Source organism: Thalassophryne amazonica, chromosome 14, assembly GCF_902500255.1.
Source record: "Thalassophryne amazonica chromosome 14, fThaAma1.1, whole genome shotgun sequence".
NCBI classification, from domain to species: domain Eukaryota; kingdom Metazoa; phylum Chordata; class Actinopteri; order Batrachoidiformes; family Batrachoididae; genus Thalassophryne; species Thalassophryne amazonica.
The window spans coordinates 67,600,824-67,618,932 of record NC_047116.1 but is presented as its reverse complement, the minus strand read 5'-3'; the positions used below and the strand labels follow the sequence as shown (position 1 = coordinate 67,618,932).

At 42.0% G+C, this 18,109-nt stretch overlaps 1 protein-coding gene across 1 annotated transcript in view; it reads left to right on the top strand.

Moving 5' to 3' along the window:
* ndufa10 (NADH:ubiquinone oxidoreductase subunit A10) overlaps nt 1-18,109 on the top strand; it is a 64,928-nt gene that overhangs the window by 26,086 nt on the left and 20,733 nt on the right. The window contains exons 5-6 of the mRNA XM_034186585.1: nt 6,639-6,760; nt 13,646-13,725. Coding sequence (XP_034042476.1) covers nt 6,639-6,760; nt 13,646-13,725 — 202 coding nt within the window. The remainder of the gene's footprint in view (nt 1-6,638; nt 6,761-13,645; nt 13,726-18,109) is intronic.

The following is an 18,109-nucleotide window of genomic DNA, read 5'->3' as shown; positions in this document are numbered from 1 at the left end:
ATCATCAGAAATTGTAAATTTATGTAAATTTGATAGCATAACAATTTTTATATTTATTTTGATAGTACCTGTACCAGGATGTGTTGCTCTATGTGGTTAAAAGATTTTAAAAAATGTTGAAAACATTAAAGGATCATTCAGTCGTTCAGCGCAGTTGGAACCAAAATGGTGCCATGTTCTGAGTTGACGCCACTCTCTCAGTTAAGCATGCGGCTCCACCGCGACATGTGGAATTCCTCCGCACATCTGTCTCAATGTGCCGAAAAAGTGCTGATGTCCACGTCTTCCGCAATTCCTGTGCTAGTCAGATGACGTCCCGGATCAACAGAGCGTCCAGTTTGGAAATGAACGGCACATTCCACTGTTACAGGAGTTTTTGTCATGGAAAGAGGAGCGGAGGAATGCGCCACCGTGCCACTCATGGCGTGGCACAAAACCACCTCCGTGTTGGTCTGCTTGGCACAAAGCAACGCCGTGATTAAGCCTCACAGGACATGTTGGGGCATGTCCAGCTAATGCACAATTTCTCGGATAGTCACACAACTGAAAAGCCGTCTGAAAGCCGTCCTGTGAGACCAACACTGAGGTGGTTTTGTGCCGCGCCATGAGCGGCACGGTGGCGCATCCCTCCGCTCCTCTTTCCATGAAAAAACTCCTGTAACAGTGGAATGTGCCGAAAAAGTACTGATGTCCACGTCTTCTGCCATTGTTGAGATGACATCCCTTCACGTTGGAAATGATCTGGTTGTTGCAGCCTGTCGATCGGCGCTTGGAGTGCGCCGCGCTCTCAGACACTGTGGGCAGTCTTTAAACCGGCTGGAGCATTCCTTAATCTGTGTAATCCCCATAAAATCGTCCCTGAAAGCCATCTGAATTTTCCGAATGGTGTCCACCTGGAGGTCTCTCACAGTTTCTGGAAAAATTTGATGCAGCAAAGCTCCAAATCTTTCAGACATTTTATTCGTAATAAAAATCCGATGAGAGGGGTGGACCACTGCTCACACAAAGCCTGCTCACAGGTGAATGACGCAACCGACAGGCGTGAAAAAACTCACGCATGCGCACGAAGGTTCAAGCTTGGCTGATGCAATCACACATGATTCAAATCCATATGGTTTTTGAAAAAAATAAAAAGGTCAGATACTTTTCTAACAGACCTTGTGTGTGTGTGTGTGTGTGTGTGTGTATCATGGAGGGGTCTGAAATTTTCATCTTAGGTGCATGTCCACTGTGAGAGACAATCTAAAAAAAAAAAAAAAAAAAAAATCCGGAAATCACAGTGTATGATTTTTTAAATAATTTATTTGTATGTTACTGCTGCAAATAAGTATTTGACCCCCTACCAACCAGCAAAAATTCTGGCTCACACAGACCTGTTAATTTATCTTTAAGAAGCCCTCTTATTCTGCACTCTTTACCTGTATTAATTGCACCTGTTTGAACTTGTTACCTGTATAAAAGACCTGTTCACACACTCAATCAATCACACTACAACCTGTCCACCATAGCCAAGACCAAAGAGCTGTCTAAGGACACTAGGGACAAAACTGTAGACCTGCACAAGTCTGGGATATACTACAGGACAACAGGCAAGCAGCTTGGTAGAAGACAACAACTGTTATGGTTATTTATTAGAAAGTGGAAGAAACACAAGATGACTGTCAATCTCCCTTGGTCTGGGATTCCATGCACAATCTCACTTTGTGGGGTAAGGATGATACTGACAAAGCTCAAAACTACACAAGAGGACCTGGTCAATGACCTGAAGAGAGCTGGAACCACAGTCACAAAGATTACATTAGTAATACATGATGCTGTCATGGTTTAAAATCCTGCAGGGCAGCAAGGTCCCCCTGCTCAAGCCAGCACATGTCCAGGCCCGTTTGAAGTTCACCAGTGACCATCTGGATGATCCAGAGGAGGGGAGAAGGTCATGTGGTCAGATGAGACCAGAATAGAGCTTTTTGGAATCAACTCCACTTACCATGTTTAGAGGATGAGAACAACCCCAAGAAAACCATCCCAACTGTGAAGCATGGGGGTGGAAACATCATACTCTGGGGGTACTCTTCTGCAAACGGGACAGGACGACTGCACCGTATTGAAGGGAGGATGGATGGGGTCATGTATTGCAAGATTTTGGCAAACAACCTCCTTCCCTCAGTAAGAGCATTGAAGATGGGTCATGGCTGGGTCTTCCAGCATGACAGTGACCCCAAACACACAGCCAGGGCAACTAAGGAGGGGCTCCGTAAGTAGCATTTCAAGGTCCTGGAGTGGCCTGGCCAGTCTCCAGACCTGAACTCAATAGAAAATCTTTGGAGGGAACTGAAACTCCAAACCTGAAAGATTTGGAGAAGATCTGTATGGAGGAGTGGACCAAAATCCCTGCTGCAGTGTGTGCAGACCTGGTGAAAAACTACAGGAAACGCTTGACCTCTGTAATTGCCAACAAAGGCTACTGTACCAAATATTAACCTTGATTTTCACAGGTGTTGAAATACTTATTTGCAGCAGTAACATACAAATAAATTATTAAACAATCATACATTGTGATTTCTGGATTTTTTTAGTGGACATGTACCTAAGATGAAAATTTCACACCCCTCCATGATTTCTAAGAGAAAGAACTTGCAAAATTGCAGGGTGTTCAAATACTTATTTTCCTCACTGTGTGTGTGTGTGTGTGTGTGTGTGTGTGTGTGTGTATATATATATATATATATATATATATATATATGTATATATATATATATATATATATATATATATACACACACACACACACACTAAATATGTATTTGATCCACTGTCGATTTTTCAAGTTTTCCCACCTACACAGAAGAGAGGTCTGTAATTTTTATCATAGGTACACTTCAACGGTGAGAGACAGAATCTAAAAAATAAATAAATAAAAATAAATCAGAAAATCACATTGTATGATTTTGAAATAATTAATTAGCATTTTATTGCACAAAATAAGTATTTGATCACCTATCAACCAGCAAGAATTCTGGCTCTCACAGACCTGTTAGTTTTTCTTTAAGAAGCCCTCCTATTCTGCACTCTTTACCTGTATTAATTGCACCTATTTGAACTTGTTACCTGTGTGAAAGACACCTGTCCACACATTCAATCAGTCACACTCCAACCTATCCACCATGGCCAAGACCAAAGAGCTGTCTAAGGACACCAGAGAAAAAAATTCTAGACCTGCACAAGGCTGGAATGAGTTATAGGACAATAGGCAAGCAACTTGGTGAGAAGACAACAACTGTTGGCGTAATTATCAGAAAATGGAAGAAACATAAGATGACTGTAATCTTTCCCTCCATGCAAGATCTCATCTCGTGGGGTAAGGATGAATCTGAGAAAGCCCAGAACTACAAAGGAGGACCTGGTCAATGATCTGAAAAGAGCTGGAACCACAGTTGTAAAGATTACATTAGTAACACACTACACCAACATGGTTTAAAATCCTGCAGGGCAGCAAGGTCCCCCAGCTCACACCAGCACATGTCCAGGCCTGTTTGATGTATGCCAGTGACCATCTGGATGATCCAGAGGAGGCATGGGAGAAGGTCATGCGGTCAGATAAGACCAAAATAAAGCTTTTCGGTATCAACTCCACTCGCCATGTTTGGAGAGTGAGAACAACCCTAAGAACACCATCCCAACCATGATGCATGGGGGTGGAAACATAATTTTTGGGGGTGCTTTTCTGTAATGGGGATAGGACAACTGCACTGTATTGAAGGGAGGATGGATGGGGTCATGTATCGTGAGATTTTGGCAAACAGCCTCCTTCCCTCAGTCAGAGCATTGAAGATGGGTCGTGGCTGGGTCTTCCAGCATGACAGTGACCCTAAACACACAGCCAGGGCAAGTAAGGAGTGGCTCAGTAAGAAGCATTTCAAGGTCTTGGAGTGGCTGAGCCAGTCTCCAGACCTGAACTCAATAGAAAATCTTTGGGGGGAGCTGAAACTCGAAACCTCAAAGTTCTGGAGAAGATCCGTATGGAGGCGTGGATCAAAATCCCTGCTGCACTGTGCAAACATGTTCAAGAATACAGGAAACGTTTGACCTCTGAAATTGCAAACAAAGGTTTCTGTACCAAATCTTAAGGTGTTTTTCTATTGTAAGAAAGAAGAAGAAAGAAAACCTTTATTCATCCCTCAATGGGAAAATTTCAGTGTCACATCGCAGCATAGAACAGTAGGAGTAGACAGAAGGGCATGCAATAAAACAAACAAGCATCTCTTAAAAACAAGAACTAAAAAAGCACCAAGTGCCGGGTAAAGCTAAGGCTACCATTGTTCAGTTCAATGCTGCACTGCCGGGATGATATACACTGTCAGGATGTGAGAGTGATCAGATAAAATGACTTCACCCTGAAATGTACGATAAGTTACTCTGATATTTACAATATGGACAGGTTAAAATATAAGTAATATATATATGTAATATATAATGTAATATATGTAAAGTGACTTGAGTGCACCATAAGTTAAATTATTGCACCTAATAAATACAGCAGGTATGATTGACCTGGTTGCTATGGTTACCACAGTACTAGCATCGTATCAAATACTTATTTCATGCAATAAAAATTTAAAAATCATACAATGTGATTTTCTGAATTTCATTTTAGATTCTGTCTCTTGCAGTTAAAGTGTACCTATGATAAAAATTACGGACCTGTCCTTTCTTTGTAGGTGGGAAAATTGACAAAATCATCAGCGGATCAAATACTTATTTGTGCCACTGTATATACGAGGTCTGTTAGAAAAGTATCGGACCTTTTTATTTTTTGCAAAAACCTGATAGATTTGAATCACGTGTGCTTGCATCAGCCAACCTTGAACCTTCGTATGCATGCGTGAATTTTTTCATGCCTGTCGATTGCTTCATTTGCTGGTAAGCACCCTTTGTGTGAGGACATGTGTAGTGCTCTCGGTGGATTTTCATTGCAAGGAAAAAGACGGAACGACTGGAGCAGCGCCGCATCAAATTTTGCCAGAAACTGGGCGACAGCCAGGTGGAAACCATTCGGAAGATTCAGACGGCTTTCGATGACGATGCTATGGGCAACACACAGATTAAGGAGTGGTACAACTCGCTCTCTTCTCTTGCGGAAGAGGTGGACATCAGCACTTTTTCGGCACATTCCATTGTGACAGAAGATTTGGCCATGAAAAGTGGCGGTGAAATTCATGCCGAAGCTGACGGCGGAGCAAAAGCACCTTCGTGTTGAAGTCTCACAGGACATGCTGTGACATGCCCACCTCTTCCACAATTTCTGGGATAGTCACACGACTGAAAAGTCACCGAAAGCCGTCTGAATCATCCGAATGGTTTCCACCTGTCTGTCGCCCAGTTTCTGGCAAAATTTGATGCGGCGCTGCTTCAGTCCTTCCGTCTTTTTCCTTTTCTAACAGACCTCGTGTGTGTATGTATATATATATATATATATATATATATATATATATATATATATATATATATAAAGCTGACCATGCATGAGTGTGTGTTCGCTATGCACAGCCACAGTAGTTAACCAATCAACACCAAACTTGCTATGGTGACTGGGGGCACCAAGGGGGAGGTCACTGGTGCCCTTAGATTTAAAGTGTACGTGTGTGAAGACACACACACACACACACACCCTCGTCAACCTTATATATTAGATCAATGGAGCCCTTATTTTCACAGTTCACGTGGTACACAGGTCAGGTAGCAAGCATTTATTTACTACGTAGTCACAGCTGGCTAGGGTGCAGTTTAATTACAATCTGAACAGGCCAGTGCACGCCGCGTGCGACCTAAGGCATGTGGTTTTTCAGTTAAAATGTACCTGGTGTGTACTGCATGCCAGAGCATTGCAGTGATATGACATGCTAATCATCTTTTTATTATCATTCACTTGAGTCTCTTGAAAGTCACAAATTGCTCTGTGACAGCATACACACAATGCAATGCAACTTACTACACCTTAACTAAAGTCACATGGAATATACAATGTAGTGCAAAAGGCTGCCTGTGCACACAGCAGAATCACAATTCAGATGATGCTTGTTGATTCTTGTCTTGTGACTTTATTGCTGGTTACAGATATAAGAAAAGTATTTAGCAGGTGTTTTGACTCACTTGTAGAGTGCAGTCCAACAGGAAAATAAGCCAGAGCTCTTGTCATTCCGGCTGCAGTGCTAATCAGAGTGCTCACATTCCTGGTATGGATGGGGTTCTCACTGCCGTGGTGGCTCGTCAGACCTATACTGTTAAAGGTGAAAACTGCTTTTCAGTTTTGTTTTTCAGTTCTGCTCTTCAAAGCAAGAATGGGGCTGGTTCTACAGGTAGGCCCTTAGATACAGCTGGAGGTCCTAAAACTAACCCCCAGTTATCCCACTTAGTCATGCAGAAATATTTAAAATTAGTTCCATCAGTCCATGACATATATAGAGTGTGGTTCTTTAGGGTGGTAGCACACTACCAGCACATGCTTTGTAACTTCAACGGACTGGACACATCTTAAATTGTATGTAACTGTAAGATTTTATGTGTTTCAAAAATAAAAAGCAGTCCTTTGATTCAGGTAAGAGAGCTTGAATCAAAATAACTTTTTTCTTTCATTTTTCCAGGTGTGGCCCACTACAATGAGATCAAAGGCATCAGTATTTGTGAGTTCTTGCCTCCTCACCTCGTCATCTATGTGGATCAGCCAGCTGAGGATGTGCACAAGACTCTTAAAGAGAGTGGAAAAGTAAGAAGTCAGGAAACGCTACAGCATACAGTCGTCTCTGCAGAGGACATCATGCAACTACTGGTCTTTTGTTGTTTGCGTGTCTGCTAGCGTGGGCACTTAAAGCAATTCAAGGTGGAATCACACATTTTTATCAACAGGATCTCTTCCCCCAAAAGAAAATGAACATTCAGTTTTGAGATACAGTGGTCCCTCGCTATAACGTGGTTCACCTTTCGCGGCCTCGCAATTTCGCAGATTTTTTTAGTCCAGTTTTGCATGTTTTTTTTTACAGCGCATTGTGTTCTGCGTCCTCATCAAGCAGGCTGGTCGCGGCACCGCGAAGGCAGAGCGCTCGCATTGTGTTCTGCGTGTCTGTTTATAAGAATCTTCTCGCCCAGAAGAAAAAAGAGAGCCAGCAACTACCCATAACTGTGTTCTTCACTCGGAAAAAGACACCTGCACTGAGGTGTCACTCAGTGGAAAAAGACACGACAGTGGAGCGGCGCCAGGACGATGAGGCACGATCAGAGGAACTGTGAAATACTGGTCAGTCACTGATCAGAGGAACTGTGAAATACTGGTCAGTCACTATTAGGGATGGGTATCGAGAACCGGTTCCTTTCGGGTATCGTTAAGAAATGATTCGATCCACCGACATTAATAACCTTTTTACTTAACGATTCCCTTATTGGTCCTTCAGAGTGGCCGTTGTTTTTGGGGGTGTTTGTCAGGAAAATTATAATTTCTCTACATTGATTACAGACCCGCTGCAGGGTCTGTAATCAACTTTTCTGCAGCGCGGCTTTGCTTTGAACCTTGAACCAATCGAAGCAGTGATTCGCAGATCGAAGCAGTGCTTCGATCATTGCTTCGTTGATTAATTTTTTTTTCTTCGCTTTCCCCCGCTACAACCCTAAAGAGCATATGTCTGTGAGTATTATTTACCTTTTTTATGTTAAACCGACCTGTTATGGTCTTCTATTTTATAACTTAAAACGGGACCGATGCTAACATGTCTATGGCATTTTCAATGATAAAGTTAGCATTAAGCAGTTGCAGCTGTCAAGCGTTTGTCGTAAGAGTCAAATGTATTACAAATTCTAACATTTTTTAAATTTATTTTTGTTTATATATTAATAATAGCAAGCACAACAATAATAGTAATAATAACTAATCTAATGATTATATACAGTTTTAGAGAAAGAGACAAAAAGAACCTGAATTGAATAAAAACACAACAGAAAATATAAAACCAACTAACAATGAACATACATAAATAAACCAATACATACGTACATACATACAGAAATAAATAAGTGTTTCCTGTGAACACCTAGTGACTCTTTTACACCTCCATTTCATCCCTGACTTATTTAAGTTTAATGGCAATTTGTTTCGGTCAAACCATATTTTCAATGTGTTAATTTGTTTCGGTCAAACCATATTTTCAATGTGTTAATTTCTTCAGTGATTTCCTCCAGAACTATCTGCCAAGCTAGAAAACTGCTGCATCCTCGTAAGAGCAGAATACTACTGGAATGAATTTCAATAAGGAAAGTTGTTTTTTTTCTCACTAAATGGATGCTGCACTCACTCCAGTTTATTGTCTGGAATAGTCCCAGATTGCGTTTCAGAGCTTCTAGAATTCAAACATTTTCGTGCAGGTGGTGTTGGGGGGTAATTTTGGGTTTTAGCTTTTTTTGTTTTTCACCACTTTCATCCCTGAATATGTGAAATCGTGAGTCACTTTTGTGTGGATTAAAGTTACTAACTGGGACTCCTGTCTTGTTGCGAGAAAGAAACGAGAATCATCCTCTGTTCTGTTCACACAGCTCCAAATGCTGCGCAGCTCTCTGCCGAGTCAAGTTAGAATGATAGAGTCCAGTCGGAATGAATAACTTCAAAGCAAAACACCGTTTTGTTTATTTTTATTTATGTCCAGAGATCAAGGATACAGTGACCAATTTCATATTTATTTACTTTAAGACTCATTGAAATACATAGAAAACCTGTAAAGCCTACTTGTAGTACAAAATTCACAAGAGGTATCGATAAGGGAACCGATAAGGAATCGGATCGATAAGCAGAATCGATAATGGCATCGATATCGATAAAATCTTATCAATACCCATCCCTAGTCACTATTAATAATTTCTTATGTGTCCAACCTGGTAGGTTGATCGTTAAAATTAAATTCGTTAGTTCTAAAAGCCATCATAATTATTTATAGGAAAATGTTCTATTTTTATTTCTCAAACAAATGTTTGGGCCTGAAAACAGGTTGGTCTTATTTTTCTACTAAGGTTTGAACTTTGAGAGTGTTTACACATGAGAGTAAAGTGAGAAAATGTCAATGCCTGTTTGAGAAAAGTGTATAAAGTGTGTAGTGAGGGGTTTTACAGCCTTAAAACATCTATAATAATTGCAAAAAATAACGCTGACTACTTCGCGGATTTCGCTTATCGCGGGTTATTTTTAGAACGTAACTCCCACGATAAACGAGGGACCACTGTACACCTTTCAGTCCATTAAATTAAAACAGGCAACAATGATCAACAGAGCCCTGCATTTAGCAACAGTGCAAATTGATCAACTTGTCTGCCTTTGATGCCATGGTTTATTTTGAATGGCCCCAAAAAAGCAAGTTCATTGGTCCTCATTGTGGTCTGTCAGAATCCAAATCAGTAGTTTTGAACAGATCCCAACCAGTATGGATTTTTTTGGAGGGTGGGGGGCAATCCAATACTGATATTGGGGAAAATTTGTTTTTCTGCCAATGAATGGCTGTCAAAATAACATGTTAATTTAGATGAATTAAGTACAGTACATATAATGTTTTTTTGTTGTTGGTTTTAATCTCGATTAATCCTGCTTTGATCCTTTAAGTTTTGATGTCGCTGACTTGGTCTGTAACTAGTGTTTTTGAGAGCAATAACTGGTTTGGATTTTTTAAAATAAATATTGTTTCCTTCTTGAATACAGTTAGTGTACTGTACGTTAGTAGCGTAACACGTTATTACAACCCCAATTCCAATTGTGTATTGGAGAAGCCGCAGACTACGTGCTCATCAATATAAGTGTTCCACCTGCCAATCAAAAGGGTTCTGCCGGTGAGAATTAACTGTTCTGACACATATTAAAAAACATGCATCACCAATCCGAACCACTCAGTTGAAACGGGGCTGTCAGCAGCCTCTAACAATCCATAAATTAATGGAACTATTAAGATAATGGTTCCAGTGTCACTGACCAAATGGTCCCCCTAAAAATCGGTCCGCCCTGCCTTCAATGCACATGTCATCAGCCGTGGTTCACGGATTATCACCTTGTGTCTGCTTAAAACTGCACTCCAGTCATCATCTATCTCAGTGACAGATATCTGAAGCTTTTGTACAACAATCATTTCCACATAAATTCAGCATTATTTCATCATGAAAGATGGAGGATGCGATCACAGCGCCGCAGTTGCAAGAGCTGCTCGCTGACGCGTTCGCTGTGCGTCGGTCATTTCAGATCGTCACCTAGTATCGCCTCTTTCTGTTTAAAACGGCCTTGTTTCTGCTTAAAACTGACTTCAGAGGGATTTAAGAGGTTTTCCTTTGTCATCTGATGGTTAATAATCACATTAATCCATTTGATCGCTTTGGGTGAGTCAGACTCAGACGTGCTGCTATGGTCCCAAATGACACATGCGCAGTGGAGGCAGGGCGGAAAAATTTTAGGGGCGGACCGTTTGGTCTATGACACCGGTGCTGATAACACTTCCTCCTTTTTCTCTAGTGTCAGGACTCGCCAGACGTTCCTGGTTTTTAGTGGTGCACAGTTCAAAATCCGAATATTTATCTCTTCAGTAACTGCACCAGGAAAGGATGAATTTCAAACTGTTTAATTTTAGTTTTAAATACTTAAAAAAAAAAAATTACATATCATGTCACCTACACTTTAAGATGTTTTAAACTGTGAAGTTATGCGTAAAGTTACGCTGAGTATGCTGTGAATGAAGTGCTAACTTGGCTAGTTGTTGTGGAAGACTGTGTCTGTCCTCTGAGCATTTTATTCCAAATATCTGTTATAATATGGCTTGCTATTTGGTTAGTTGTCTTATCGGATCATGTAACATATCTGTGGTCTAGTTTTTCCACGGAGTGAAATTTTATTTAATTTTGTCTTTGAACTGCATTAGGACGTTTAATAGCTTTTGGTAGCTTGAAGGCATTGGGACCGGTCAACCCACAATTACTCAGGAAATAAGCAGGTCATAATTTTTAATAATCACACCCAAGCAACCCATTTTTGTGAACCACCATCCAGGCCCACATAGAGGTGTGTTGAAGCTTCATCCGCCCACATCATGCACCTTACTGAATTTTCATGCAAGCTGTTGCCCACGCTCCACTTCTTTACCCATTTTTTGCATTTGCTCAGATGTTGACAGGGTAAGCACAGCCAACATGCTGACACCTAGAGCAGCAGTATTTTTTTTATTTTTTTATTTTTAGTGTCATCAAAATGTTATAATTCTCTGTTATTCACTTCTTGTTGTACACATTATACATGTAAAGGGGAAACGAGCAGGTGAAGTTTGTTATTCAGTCAGGAGTCACAACTCGCTCTTTTCCTTCCTCCCTCTTTAAAAATGCTCAGCGGACTGGCAGCTGTTGCCTGTCGGCAGAAGTTGAACCAGACCATGGAAACCTGGTCAGAACAAAGCCTGGCTTCAACAGTAGCTTTCTTTTTCCCACAAGTCCAAATTCTGCTGTTGCTTGCATCCAAAAAAGTGCTCCTCAGATCCGCAGCTATGTTCTTAAATCAGCCCTAGATGTCTTCAGCTTTCCAGTTGATTGTTCTTGGGAAAATGAACAAACATTTGTTGTGTGGTTTGCTGGAATATCCAAGAATACGAGGTCTGTCCAAAAAGTATCGGACCTTTTTATTGTTTGCAAAAACCATATGGATTTGAATCACGTGTGATTGCATCAGCCAAGCTTGAACCTTCGTGCGCATGCATGAGTTTTTTCACGCCTGTCGGTTGCATCATTCGCCTGTGAGCAGGCTTTGTGTGAGCAGTGGTCCACCCCTCTCGTCGGAGTTTTATTGCGAATAAATGTCTGAACGATTTGGAGCTTTGCTGCATCAAAATTTTCCAGAAACTGTGAGAGACCTCCAGCTGGACACCATTTGGAAAATTTAGATGGCTTTCAGCGATGATTTTATGGGGATTACACAGATTAAGGAGTGCTCCAGCCGGTTTAAAGACCGCCCACAGCGTCTGAGAGCGTGCTGCTCTCCGAGCGCCAATCGACAGGCTGAAACCCCGCTGAAACAACCAGATCATTTCCAATGTGAAGCTTTGTTGATCCGGGACGTCGTCTGACTTTCACAAAAAAGGCAGAAGGCATGGACATCAGTACTTTTTCGGCACATTCCACTGTTACAGGAGTTTTTTTCATGGAAAGAGAAGCAGAGGATTGCACCACCGTGCCGCTCATGGCGCGGGACAAAACCACCTCCGTGTTGGTCTCACAGGACGGCTTTCAGGTGGCTTTCAGATGGCTTCCGGTTGCTTTTCAGTCATGTGAGTATCCGAGAAATTGTGCATGAGCTGGACAAGCCCCAACATGTCCTGTGAGGCTTCATCACGGTGTTGCTTTGCACCATGCGGCTCCACCGCGACATGCGAAATTCCTCTGCTCCTCTTTCCATGATAAAAACTCCTGTAACAGTGGAATGTGCCGTTCATTTCTAAACTGGACGCTGTCTTGATCCGGAATTCCGCGTGTCAGGACGGAGCCGCATGGCGCAAAGCAACGCCGTGATGAAGCCTCACAGAACATGTTGGGGCATGTCCAGCTCATGCACAATTTCTCAGATACTCACACGACTGAAAAGCAACCGGAAGCCATCTGAAAGCCACCTGAAAGCCGTCCTGTGAGACCAACACGGAGGTGGTTTTGTCCCGTGCCATGAGCGGCATGGTGGTGCAATCCTCCGCTTCTCTTTCCATGAAAAAAACTCCTGTAACAGTAGAATGTGCCGAAAAAGTGCTGATGTCCACGCCTTCTGCCTTTTTTGTGTAAGTCAGACGACGTCCCGGATCAACAAAGCCTTCACGTTGGAAATGATCTGGTTGTTTCAGCCTGTCGATTGGCGCTCGGAGTGCGCCGCACTCTCAGCCACTGTGGGTGGTCTTTAAACTGGCTGGAGCACTCCTTAATCTGTGTAATCCCCATAAAATCGTCGCTGAAAGCCATCTAAATTTTCCGAAAGGTGTCCAGTTGGAGGTCTCTCACAGTTTCTGGAAAAATGTGATGCAGCAAAGCTCCAAATCGTTCAGACATTTATTCACAATAAAAATTCGACGAGAGGGGTTTACCACTGCTCACACAAAGCCTGCTCACAGGCGAATGACGCAACCGACAGGCGTGAAAAAACTCACGCATGCGCATGAAGGTTCAAGCTTGGCTGATGCAATCACACGTGATTCAAATTCATATGGTTTTTGCAAAAAATAAAAAGGTCCGTTACTTTTTGGACAGATCTCGTACAATAGTTTGTTGTTCCTCCCAGTTCACAGTGAGTTTGCTTTTGTGTTTGTCCACAGAGCAAAGAAAGGATTAAGCCTGTGAGGTCAAGCACCTCTGGGTGTGACAGGATGACATGTACACATTTAGAAATTAAAATGCATTCTGAAACACGAATATACGTCAACAGATTTTATTGATGAATGACCACTGTATGTTTAATTATGTAATGCACACTGTTATGTGCCATATGGACTTATGTTATTGTTATGTTACTGCATTTCTGAAGTTTGGTGGAATAGATGATGAATCCTTTCAAGACTTGAGTTCAGTGTTTCAGATAACTATTGTCAGTTTGTGTAAGTTTGGTGTCTTTTGTCAGCCTTTTCTTCAGAATGATGCTCTGCAGTACCTGAAGAATATTGAGGATTCCTACAAGAAGTCTTTTCTTCCTCAGATCAGGTGAGGAGGTGAACAAAAATTATGTAACTACACAAAAGAGTACAAGGTTACAAAAGACTAGTGTTGGTGCATATACAGTGGTATGTAAAAGTTGTGGCACCCCTGATGATTTCCATGATTTTCCTTTATAAGTCATTGGTTGTTTGGATCAGCAATTTCAATTAAATATTTCATATAGTAGACAAACACAGAGATATCTGGCAACTTGCTTCTGACGGATTGTTTGTTGCTGTGACGCCACTCTGAACTTCACACGGTTGTATACACTTCTTTTATTTCTGTTTAGCACTCTTCTGGTTATTAATTGTATCAACTCTGAACGTTATTTAACAACAGTCTTGTTATGAATCGCTAGCAGATAGCATTCGCTAGCGGTTAGCTTTCGTTAGCTAGGTCGACACCTCCCCTCTCCATTGTTACTTTTTATAGCTATTTCTTTTCTACCCGTTTAATACTTCTGTTCGTTTTTCAGTTGAACTGCTGTGAATTTTAAGTAATTTTTACTCCTGTTTAAAATCTTAGGAGCGGCTAGCATTTTCGCTAGCGGTTAGCTTGCGTTAGCTATTTCTGACCCTTGTCATTTTTTCATTTTTCATTTCATTTTTTTACACTCCTGTTAGTTAATTAACTGTTTAGTGTATTTTATAGGTGCTGCTTTTTTACCTGTTTAATACTTCTGTTAGTTTTTCAGTATAACTGCTGTGAATTTTAATTCATTTATCTGCGTCTGTGTGAGCCTTAGGAGTGGTTAGCTTATGCATTATTGGTTAGCTCGTGTTTGCTTGGCTACATTTTTGAATTTCTTAGTGCACAAAGTACACTAACAGTTCTACTTTACACCCTCCGTAAATCCTGCGTGATGTTGGAAGATAGGGTGGCTCTCTTAGAGAGCCGTGTCCGTAAGTTAGAGCAGCTTCTTAGCGCAGTGGAGTTAGATGTTACGGGCACTCCAGATGAGGTTAGTGTTGGGCCGGCCAGCAAGCCCATTAGCATCAGCTTAGAAATGCAGGCTGTGGAGGACAGCTTTTGGACTGTGGGTAGGCGGAGGAAGCCCCATAGGGCTTGGTGCCCGGTTGTGCCACCCCCGATCACACTCGCCAGTGCAAACTGTGAATCGGTTCTCCCCCTTGGATTTGCCAGATGTGAATTCTCTGAGTCCACGCGTGACTTCCACTCCTGTCTCCAGGCCGAAACACCGGACTTTAGTGATAGGGGATTCTATCACCCGCAAAGTCAGGTTACAGATGCCGACTGACGTTAAATGTATTCCTGGGGCCAGAGCTCCCGACATTGCATCTCATCTTAGGGTGCTGACGCTGCAGAAGGGAAGACAGACGAAGGAACATGACATGAGATATAGTCACATAGTTATTCACGTTGGCACCAATGATATCAGGATGAAGCACTCAGAGGTCACAAAAATGGACATAGAGAGGACTTGTGACCTTGCCAGAAAGATGTGTCGGCATCGTGGTCCCCTCCCCTCCAGGGGTACTGATGAGGCGTTTAGCAGGCTGACATCATTAAATAGGTGGCTGGCGCAGTTTTGTAGATAGCAAGGCTTTAGCTTTATTGATAACTGGCCTTCGTTCTGGGGCCGCTGTGGCCTGCTGATGCCGGACGGCCTCCACCCTACTGGGGAAGGCGCCGCCATCTTGTCTGCGAACATAGACAGAGCTCTACAGGGAGGGTAACATTAGGAATCTACAGCAGGCCACGGAGCAGGTGATTAGAGACCCTGCAAGGCTTATGACAAATGTGGGTGTGGAATCCATTAGCTTAGCGGGGAAATTAGTGCAGAAAATCCACTATGGTGATAGTGCAGTTTATCTGCCAGGGAGGGACTGTGGCCTGCTCCCGTAGACGTGTCCATAAAAATCATAGAGGGATATGCTTTGCAAACTTAATACCCATTACTATATTGGATCATGTTGAAATTGAGGATGGCCCAATGGTTGTTCCAGCAATATCAAAGATTTCATGTCTGCTACCTACAATGCGTGTGGAATGTCTCAAACCTAAACCTACTTCTCGGCATCTTATATATGCCACTCTGGAACCACCCCTAAACCCTAACAGCTCAACTGTCAACCCCACTGAGGTCCTTAGACTGGGTCTCATTAACATAACATCACTGTCCTCAAAATCATTGTTGATGAATGATTTAATTATTGATCATCACTTAGATATGATTGGGTTATGTGAAACCTGGCTTAAACCTACAGCTGTCCTCCCCTTAAATGAGGCCTGCCCACCAGCATATACATTTAGTCACGTCCCTCATGATGCGAAGCAAGGTGGGGGTCTAGGTCTTATTTATAAATCTAGGTTTAGCTTATTAGCAGTTGGGGGTCACAAATATAACTCGTTTGAGCATCTGATTCTCCGCTCCGCTCAGGATATTACGCATTGCCAATGTCAGAAGAATAAAAATCAGTCGTATTACTTTGTCACTGTATATAGGCCTCCTGGCCCATATTCTGAATTCTTAGATGAATTTGGTGCGTTCATTTCCAACTTGTCAACGAGAGCAGATAACATTCTGATCATTGGTGACTTTAATGTTCATATAAATACGCCTTCTGATCCCCTCTGCAAATCATTTATGGAAATTGTGGAAGCGTTAGCATTTCGGCAATGCATTCAGGATTCGACGCACATTAGTGGAAATACCCTGGATCTGGTTCTCGCACGTGGTATTGCTGTCACGAATATTGACATCATGCCTCTTACATCAGTGGTCTCTGATCACTCACTTATTAAGTTTACAGTTTCACTGCCGTGTTTAGTGGAACAACAACCTTATTTATCATTCCGGCGATGCATCAACCCCTCAACTAAGACTGAACTAGAAGCTAGATTGCCTGATGTCTTAGCCTCACTTTTGACAAATACCCAGTCAGTAGACAGACTTGTGGATAGTTTAAACTCAGTGCTCAAAACGACACTCGACATGATTGCACCACCTGTGTTGAAACCGCGCTCCCCCAAATCGCAGTCACCTTGGTTCAATGATTACCTGCATGACCTCAAGCATAAAGCAAGAGGTCTAGAATGGAAATGGCGTCGTTCAAAATTAGAAGTATTCCACCTTGCATGGCGTGATGCTATCTTAGACTATAAGCATGCACTATTGGCTACAAAGCGGACCTATTACTCTGATTTGATCAACAAAAACAAGCATAACTAAAAGTTCTTGTTCAACATGGTGGCAACACTTATTCATGGACAACCGCCTGTAGTTTGCTCGCCTTTTACAGTACAAGATTTCCTGGATTACTTTGAGAAGAAAATAACATTAGGTTGAACATATCCCAGCATGCCTTAACCCAGCCACTACACCCTGCTATTGAGGTGGGCACCACTACTGAGGTATTACCTAGATTTACAGAATTTGATGGTATCTCTCTAGACATGCTGACAAAACTCGTAACATCAACAAAAAGCACAACCTGTTTATTTGATCCTATACCAACAAAACTGTTTAAGGACCTGTGGCCCACTCTTGGGCCGATTGTGCTGGAAATTATTAATCTTTCTTTAACTTCTGGATCTGTTCCTAAACGTTTCAAATATGCAGTGATTAACCATTACTTAAGAAACCTAATCTTGACCCTAGTGTATTGAAAAACTATCGGCCGATATCAAATGTATCATTTTGCTCTAAAATTCTGGAAAAAGTGGTGTCACGGCAGCTTGTAGACTATCTTATTGAGAATAATCTCTTTGAGCCGCTTCAGTCTGCTTTTAGAAAATATCATTCCACAGAAACGGCTCTCACTAAAGTGGTGAATGATCTTCTGCTTACAATGGATTCGGACACCACTACGGTTCTGTTGCTGTTAGATCTCAGTGCTGCATTTGATACAGTGGATCATCATATTCTACTTGATAGACTGGAAAATCATTTTGGGATTACTGGGAGTGCCCTTGCATGGCTGACGTCATATTTGACCAGTCGTTCTCACTGTGTTTTGTACAGTAACACTACCTCTAACCTTAGTGACATGAAATTTGGGGTTCCTCAGGGGTCTGTCTTAGGCCCCCTGCTTTTCTCCCTTTATATAGCACCCCTTGGGCACATATTGCGGCACTTTGGGATTACCTTTCACTGCTATGCAGATGATACTCAGTTATATATGCCGATAACTGCTGGTAATCTCGTTCACATAAAATCCTTAGAAGATTGCCTTGCATCAATGAGAAGTTGGATGTCTAGAAACTTCCTACTTTTAAACTCTGAAAAGACTGAAATGATGGTTCTTGGTCCAGTGAGACATCGGCATCAATTTGACCAGTTAACACTCAGCCTAGGCTCGTGTGTCGTACATCACACTGACAAAGTGAGGAAACTTGGGGTAATTTTTGATCCTTCGTTGTCCTT